General features: G+C 42.8%; 2 protein-coding genes across 5 annotated transcripts in view; one reads left to right on the plus strand and one right to left on the minus strand.

Moving 5' to 3' along the window:
• Swt1 (SWT1, RNA endoribonuclease homolog) overlaps positions 1-4,946 on the minus strand; it is an 85,165-nt gene extending 80,219 nt beyond the window's left edge. For 2 of the 3 annotated variants that reach the window (XM_026787627.1, XM_013352480.2), the window contains exon 1: positions 4,898-4,946. The gene's annotated coding sequence lies outside the window, so the exon portion shown is untranslated. Of the gene's footprint in view, positions 1-4,793; positions 4,873-4,897 lie in introns of those variants that run through there. The other variant, XM_026787626.1, reaches the window with a different exon arrangement.
• Positions 4,947-5,183: 237 nt separating this feature from the next.
• The window catches only part of Trmt1l (tRNA methyltransferase 1 like), a 31,371-nt gene continuing 29,191 nt past the window's right edge, over positions 5,184-7,363 (plus strand). The window contains exon 1 of one of the 2 annotated variants that reach the window (XM_013352562.2): positions 5,184-5,697. In XM_013352562.2, coding sequence (XP_013208016.1) covers positions 5,472-5,697 — 226 coding nt within the window. In that variant the 5' untranslated portion in view covers positions 5,184-5,471. The remainder of the gene's footprint in view (positions 5,698-7,363) is intronic. The other variant, XM_013352563.2, reaches the window with a different exon arrangement.

Raw genomic sequence — 7,363 nt, forward strand, 5'->3', positions numbered from 1 at the left:
TTCCCACAGGTCAGGGAACCCTGATGGCTCTTCAAGCTGATGAGGGAGAGGGACTTAATCGGGGGAGGGGGAGGGAAATGGGAGGCGGTGGCGGGGAGGAGGCAGAAATCCTCAATAAATAAATAAATTAAAAGAAAAAAGATCTACACATCTTAGAACACCTGATCTTTGATAAAGAAGCAAAAAATATCAAATGGGAAAAAAATGTATATTTAACAAGTGGTGCTGGCATAACTTGATACCAACATGTAAAAGAATGAAAATAGACCCATACCTATCATCAAGCACAAAACTCAAGTACAAATGGATCAAAGGCCTCACCATAAAGCCAGCCACACTGAAGCTTATAGAAGAGAAAGTGGGAAGTACACTTGAATGCATTGGCACAGGGAACCACTTCCTAAATATAATCCCAGCAACACAGACACTGAGAGAAACAATTAATAAATGGGACCTCCTGAAACTGAAAAGCTTCTGTAAAGCAAAGGATATGGTCAACAAGACAAAACGACAGCTTACAAAACGGGAAAAGATCTTCACTAACCCCACATCAGAGGTCTGATCTCCAAAATATACAAAGAACTCAAGAAATTGGACACCAAAAGATCACATAATCCAATAAAAAAAAATGAAATACAGACCTAAACAGAGAACTCTCAACAGTGGAATCTAAAATGGCTGAAAAACACTTAAGGAAATGTTCAACATCCTTAGTCATCAGAGAAATGCAAGTCAAAACAACTCTGAGATTCCATCTTACACCTGTAAGAATGGCCAAAATCAAAAACACTGATGACAAGTTATGCTGGAGAGGTTGTGGGGAAAAGGGAACACTTCTGCATTGCTGGTGGGAATGCAAGCTGGTACAGCCCCTTTGGATGTCAGTGTGGCGATTTCTCAGAAAATTAGGAAACAACCTTTCTCAAGACCTAACAATAACACTTTTGGGTATATATCCAAAGGATGCTCAATCGTGCCACAAGGACATGTGCTCAGCTATCTTCATGGCAGCTTTATTCGTTTCCAGAACCTGGAAACAAAGTAAATGCCCCTCAATTGAAGAATGGATAAGAAAAATGTGGTATATTTACACAATGGAGTACTACACAGCAGAAAAAAAAACCCGACATCTTGAATTTTGCAGGAAAATTGATGAAGCTAGAAAACATTATTTTGAGTGAGGTAACCCAGGCACAGAAAGACAATTATCACATGTATTCACTCATACGTGGTTTTTAAACACAAAGCAAAGAAAGCCAGCCTACAAACCACAATCCCAGAGAACTTAGATAACAATGTGGACACTAAGAGAGATTTACATAGAGAAAATCTACAAGGGAAGTAGAAAGTAGAAAAAGACAAGATCTCCTGAGTAAATTGGGAGCATGGGGACCTTGGGGGAAGGACTGAAGGAAGGAGAGGAGAAGCAGAGAGGGGAGCAGAGAAAAATGTAGAGCTCAATAAATAACAATAAACAAACAAACAAAGTATCCTAACCAAAAGAAGTGGCACATGCATTTAATCTCGGAATTCTGGAAGAAAAGACAGGCAGATCTCCATGAGTTCCAGGCCAGCCTGGTCTTTTCGTTTCGTTTTGGGAGGTAGTGGTGGTGGTGGTGGTGGTGGGTATAGTGTTTTATAATGAGTTCCAGACCAACCAAAGCTATAAGGTGAGACCCTGTCTCAAAAAAACAAACAAAAATGGAGATATTTTCTCAAATAAGATTTCCTCTTCCCAGATATGTCTCTACCCTATGTCAACTTGACCTAAAACTAACAAGCAAAGCATCCCTGTGTGCTGTGACATTCTTTAAATTCATTTTGCCATAAAGTTTACATTCTTTTATATGCAAATTAAAACAAATAACTTAAGAGGATTTTCTGTTTGAGCAGTTCTCTAGATTCCAGCATCTTAAACTATGGGTTACAATCTTATATTAGCAACATTAAAGGGTTGCTGAACACACAAAGACTAAAATTAATTGAAAGTAGTGTGTAATGAATCCTAGGTGTTTCTGGTTATACTCACAGCCCTGCATCAAGTGACATCACTGCGCCTTGAACACAATACAAATGAACTTTGTATTGCACATGCCTTCATACCCACAAAACCCTAGCTAATGCTACCTTTAGTACCTTCCCTCATATTCATGGCTGCTGTGTGGCATGAACTGCAGTGGTTTTTTTAAGTTTTTTTTTATTTTATTTATTTATTATGTATACAATATTCTGTCTGTGTGTATGTCTGTAGGCCAGAAGAGGGCACCCAGACCTCATTACAGATGGTTGTGAGCCACCATGGGGTTGCCGGGAATTGAACTCAGGACCTTTGGACAAACAGGCAATGCTCTTAACCTCTGAGCCATCTCTCCAGCTCGAACTGCAGTGTTTTTACTAGACATGCAAATTTTTACTTTTAGAAACACATTAATAATGGCTTGATTACAGAAAACAAAGAATTTTAATACCTTCCTACAGCACTAATTACTACATCTTTGGACTATATTGTTTTAGAATGCTTGCATGCAAATTGCTGTTTGAGTTGCTGACTTCAGTTTCTTTCATATTTCAAAAAAGTTAAATTAATTTTGGTTTGAGATTAGAAAAAAATTTCCAATAATTTTTGAAATGATCATAGACACATTTCTGTTTGGTACCCATTACATATTTACGTGAAGCAATGTTCTCAGCACTGATTATTATAAAATCAAATAATCATCTCTGAAAAGCTAAAGTACTTACAGTATCAAATATTCAGTTAAGATTTAATTATCTTTTTGTCTTTGATAACTCATGTTAGGGAAAGCTAGACACCAAGTCCTAAATGACACTCAAGTAGCCCACGGAAAGTCACACTCAGCAACCAAAACCAAGTTTCAGACAAGGGAGTGATTTTGAAGCTGTCCCTTGTCAACTCTTTACATGACAGTGGAACTAGCAGATAGCTTGGAACTGTACCCTCACTAAATACTCAAAGCCACTTCTGCCCAGGAAGCTAATTTTAATTTTTAACTCCACAAAACATGTGGCATTTATGTTTATTATTGCTTTAAGATATGGAAGAACAGCTGGAAAATGAAGACAGACATAGGCGTACCTCTGAGTTTGAGGTCAGTATGGTCTAGAAAGTAAGATCCAGGACATCCAGGGCTACATTGAAAACCCCTATCTCAAAAAATAAAAAAAATAAATAAATAAAAAGATAAGATAGCTTATTTGGCAATGCAACTGTTTAAGAATACTCTCTTAAGTCTTAAAACTGAAAATTCTTTCATACTTAGGAATTCTGAACTGAAACTGCCACTGAATCCCCTTGCTACCATTAATTTAGTGTGTTGTTTAGATGGCATTAAATGAGATTAAAATATTGAATCAAGCTTTCAAATTAAGAATCTAACTGAATGCTGAGGATGTCTTTTAAAGATAAGATACAGTGCTTGCTGTCCGTACCCAAAGTCCTGGGTTTCATCCTCAACCTCGCAAGGGCTGCCAAGAGCACAGGAATGAGGGGTGGGGTGGGGGTTCAGGAAATTAAAGATACTCTCAAGTCTTGGATGGTACATTGATATAGTTAACATTTCTTTAAGTTGTAATTGGTGCCATTATCGCATTTCTAATGACTGTTAAACAGTCAGTCAACTCTACATACAAGAATACTCATCAAGGGCTGGAGAGATGGCTCAGAGGTTAAAATGCTCTTCCAGAAGTTCTGAGTTCAATTCCCACCATCTCTAATAAGATCTGATGCCCTCTTCCGATGTGCAGGCATACATGCGGACAGACTACAGTATACATAATAAATATTTTTTTTAAAAAAAGAATACTTGTCAAAAAGAGGTGATAGATTGACAAAAAGCGTTTTAGCTGTCTTGTAGTATCAGGCCTCTGCCCTACAAGCTTGTGAGCTAAACAAATACTCTACCACTGAGGTAAGCACATTCGCAGCCTTAAAGGGACTTTAGAACTTGCAGAAGATTCCTGGACAATAAACCGGGAAAGGAAAAACACCTTCAAACACACTTTCTACTTAGGAAGGGCAATGAGAAGGTGAACTTCCAGACGGCACTTCACAGGGTCACAAAATCAAGTGTCATTTCTTACGCTTTCCCAACAGAGGAGGAAATAGACCAGCGAGCAAAGACTTGACCCTATTAAGCAAAGACTTGACCACCCTGGAAGTGTGGGTTTTATACCTGCCTTTAAACATTCAAGACAGTCCCAAGCGGGGCAACCAAAAAGGAAATTCTTTTTTTTTGTTGTTTTGTTTTGTTGTTCGTTTGTTTTGCTTTTGTTCCGTCTGCTCCAATGTGCGTCTCAGAAATAAAGAGAAAAAGAACGAGTAAGGCTTCGGTGCAAAACAAGCCCAGGATAAAAACGATAAAATCTGGGGTGCAGAGGATTCACTGGTCACCTACCTAGGAGAATCTAAAATGCATCTAAGTGTCCCATGCGCAGATCTGTTTTTAAAAGTCTAAAAACAGGTCCAAACAGCCAAAACCATCTCCCACAACCACACCGCGCTTGTTCTGGTAACAAGGAGGCAAAACAGGAAGAGAAAAGAGAGGTCTGCTCAGAAGCCTGAGGAAAGTTGGGAATGGGGGGCGGGAGCAGACCCAGGACTCTTCCTCAACGCGCCTGACTGAAAAGCGCCACTGCGACCCCTGCACAGCCTAGGCCCACCCCCTCGGAAGCCGCCATCCCCCTCAGCTCAGCTGGAGCAACCTGGCTTCCAGTCACACCCTCCACAGAGCGGGGCCGACAGCCGGCCAGCCCACAGAGTCGTCCCGCCACACCTCGGCCCGCAGTTCCCAAAGCAGACAGGCATCCAGGTACCAGAGCCAGGAGCGGAAGGCTGTAGTTCAGCGAAAAGCCGTGAGTCCTGAAAACCCTAACTTACCAGAGGCGGAGGCGGAGGCGGCGGCGGCGGCGACTCCCAAGTCCCCGCGGGTGCCAAAGACGTCTTCCTCGAGCCCGCTGCACGCTGGGAAATGTAGTTCTGTGCTCTGACCCAGCCAAGCGCCGAACACTCCAGGGAATTCTAGAGTTCTCGGAGATCTCTGTGTACTTCCTCCGAGGACCGGAACCGAGCCCCACCCGGGATGGGACGCGATGCTCTTGGGTATTGTAGTCTTAGCTCTGTTCGGTGGCGGCCAGTGGAGCCCAGAAGCACCGAGGAAACGGAACTCTTACTCCTCATTGGACAGTGTCCACGACACGCTTCTGCGCAGGCTGTGGTGGCGTTGTAACGCCTCAGGGAAGGGGAAGCCCGTGAAGGCCTGCACCGCTGCCTCTGGCCCTCTGTTTTTCGGCTGGCAGGGTTGTGACACTGGCGCTTAGCTGTTCGTCTGTGGCACCCGTGCAGCCTTCCCATTTGCTTCCCCCGCCCTGGATCCAGCCCTGTGGGCATTAACGTCAATTCTCTTGCTCCGTCGCGAGTCCCCTCCTCGATCCCTGGCACGGAGGCCGTAGCTATGGAGAATATGGCGGAGGAGGAGCTGCCACCCCAGGAGGAGGAGGAGGCCCAGGTCAGGGTCCCGACCCCGGCCCCGGAATCGGCTCCGGTCCCAGCTCCGGCCGCAGATTCGGCTCTGGACTCGGCTCCGACGCCGGACTCGGCTCCAGCCCCAGCCCTTGCCCCGGCCCCGGCTCCGGCCTTGTCCCCGTCCCTAGCCTCTGTCCCCGAGGAGGCTGAAAGCAGTAAGTGTAGACGGCCTGATCTTTCTGCCGCAGAGAAGCGAGTAACCGTTCCTCGCTGGGGAGGCCCTTCTCCGGGGTGGTTTTTAATGTGGAGAGGCAGATTTAGGGAACCGGGAGAAGGAACGAGAGCGGCAGGAAGGAGTACAGAAAGGAAGGGGGTACCTCCGTAAACCTCGAGGACATCATCATGAAAGATACACGAAGGCCAGGGGTGATGCAGATAAAATAAACACTGAGATTAGTGGCTGTGTCGGTTAGTGTGTCTAATAGTTTCCCTCTCAACCCAGTCTACAATAGTTAAATAACTCCTTTCAAGTGTGGTACAGTAACGGAGGCAGCCTCTGAGGTGAGAGCCTGTCAAGATTTAGAAACTGTAAACTGATTTTTCAATCAGGATGTACACACACACTCAGGTGGATTTGTCTTACTAAATTTTCTGTAGAATATCTTGCTTTTCAAAAGAATTTGAAATCCATATGCTGTATGGAGGCGGACCTGCTAAAAGCCAATTGAACTTTGTTCTTCATTCCATCAGAAGACAATCGTGAAAACTTAATAGTCAATACTTCTGTTCCCAGAATGTGTTTATATGTGCTCCGAGTGGTTTATTGGATCATATAGGAAACACAAGTGTCAGCAAGTTCTTTCAACAAATCTTGTAGTCCATAAATTGATCTTTATACTCTTTCCAAACTATCACTCATGAGAAATTAATACATATATACGATTTCTAAGCCAACTTGGGGTTTGATGTATATAGAACAGTCATAATCTAAGAGAATTATTTTGCAGTTCTAAAACTACATTTAAGAGTTGCAAGGCTAGTCACAGGCAAAACAAAATCAGCCAGTGGGCTTCTGATCATTTGAAATCACAGGTTGTAGTGGAAAATAAAGCCTTTATTTCTTTTTCTTTCTCTCTTTACAGTCTGATGAACAGGGAGTTTCATACCCTTAAGGAAGTAGCTACTGCCCTCCTGATTATGTTTAAATAGAAGTAGTTCAGCACTTTGGGGAATGCATGCCTTCTACACCCCCTTGACATGGGGCATTGATAGTGGCTCCACGTGGTAGTGCATGCCAGTAATCCTAGCATTTAACAGCCTTGCAGGAGGGCTGTTAAATTTTTTCATTGATATTTATTGGGCTCTACATTTTTTTCTGCTCCCCTCCCTGCCTCTCCTCTCCCCCTCTTCAATCCTCCCCCAAGATCCTCATGCTGAGGGCTGGCAAATTAAAGATCAACCTGGTCTCTTTAAGGAGACATCTTCTCAAAAGTGTGTATAAGTGTTAGGGGACAAGGGTTGGAAACATTTGCATTATAAATGCTAAAATAAATATGTAGCCTGAAGAATATGCTGTTTAAGAAAGCTTCAAACACATACTAATCATCTAAAAATGTATTTTCAGTTGATCTAGTTATCTTCTGAAGTTAGTCATAGCAGCCAGGCAAGATGAAGATGGCAATTCTGAATTAGAGTTGAAAATTGAGGAAAAAGTAACAGAAGTTGTGAAAGAACCTTCTACTATATTTGGTTTATCTGATTTAACAACAGGTTTGCTTTCTTGATTTTTTTTTTTTTTTTTTTGGTTTTTCGAGACAGGGTTTCTCTGGTTTTGGAGCCTGTCCTGGAACTAGCTCTTGTAGACCAGGCTGGTCTCGAACT

The sequence above is a fragment of the Microtus ochrogaster genome (assembly GCF_000317375.1).
Source record: "Microtus ochrogaster isolate Prairie Vole_2 chromosome 6 unlocalized genomic scaffold, MicOch1.0 chr6_random_2, whole genome shotgun sequence".
NCBI classification, from domain to species: domain Eukaryota; kingdom Metazoa; phylum Chordata; class Mammalia; order Rodentia; family Cricetidae; genus Microtus; species Microtus ochrogaster.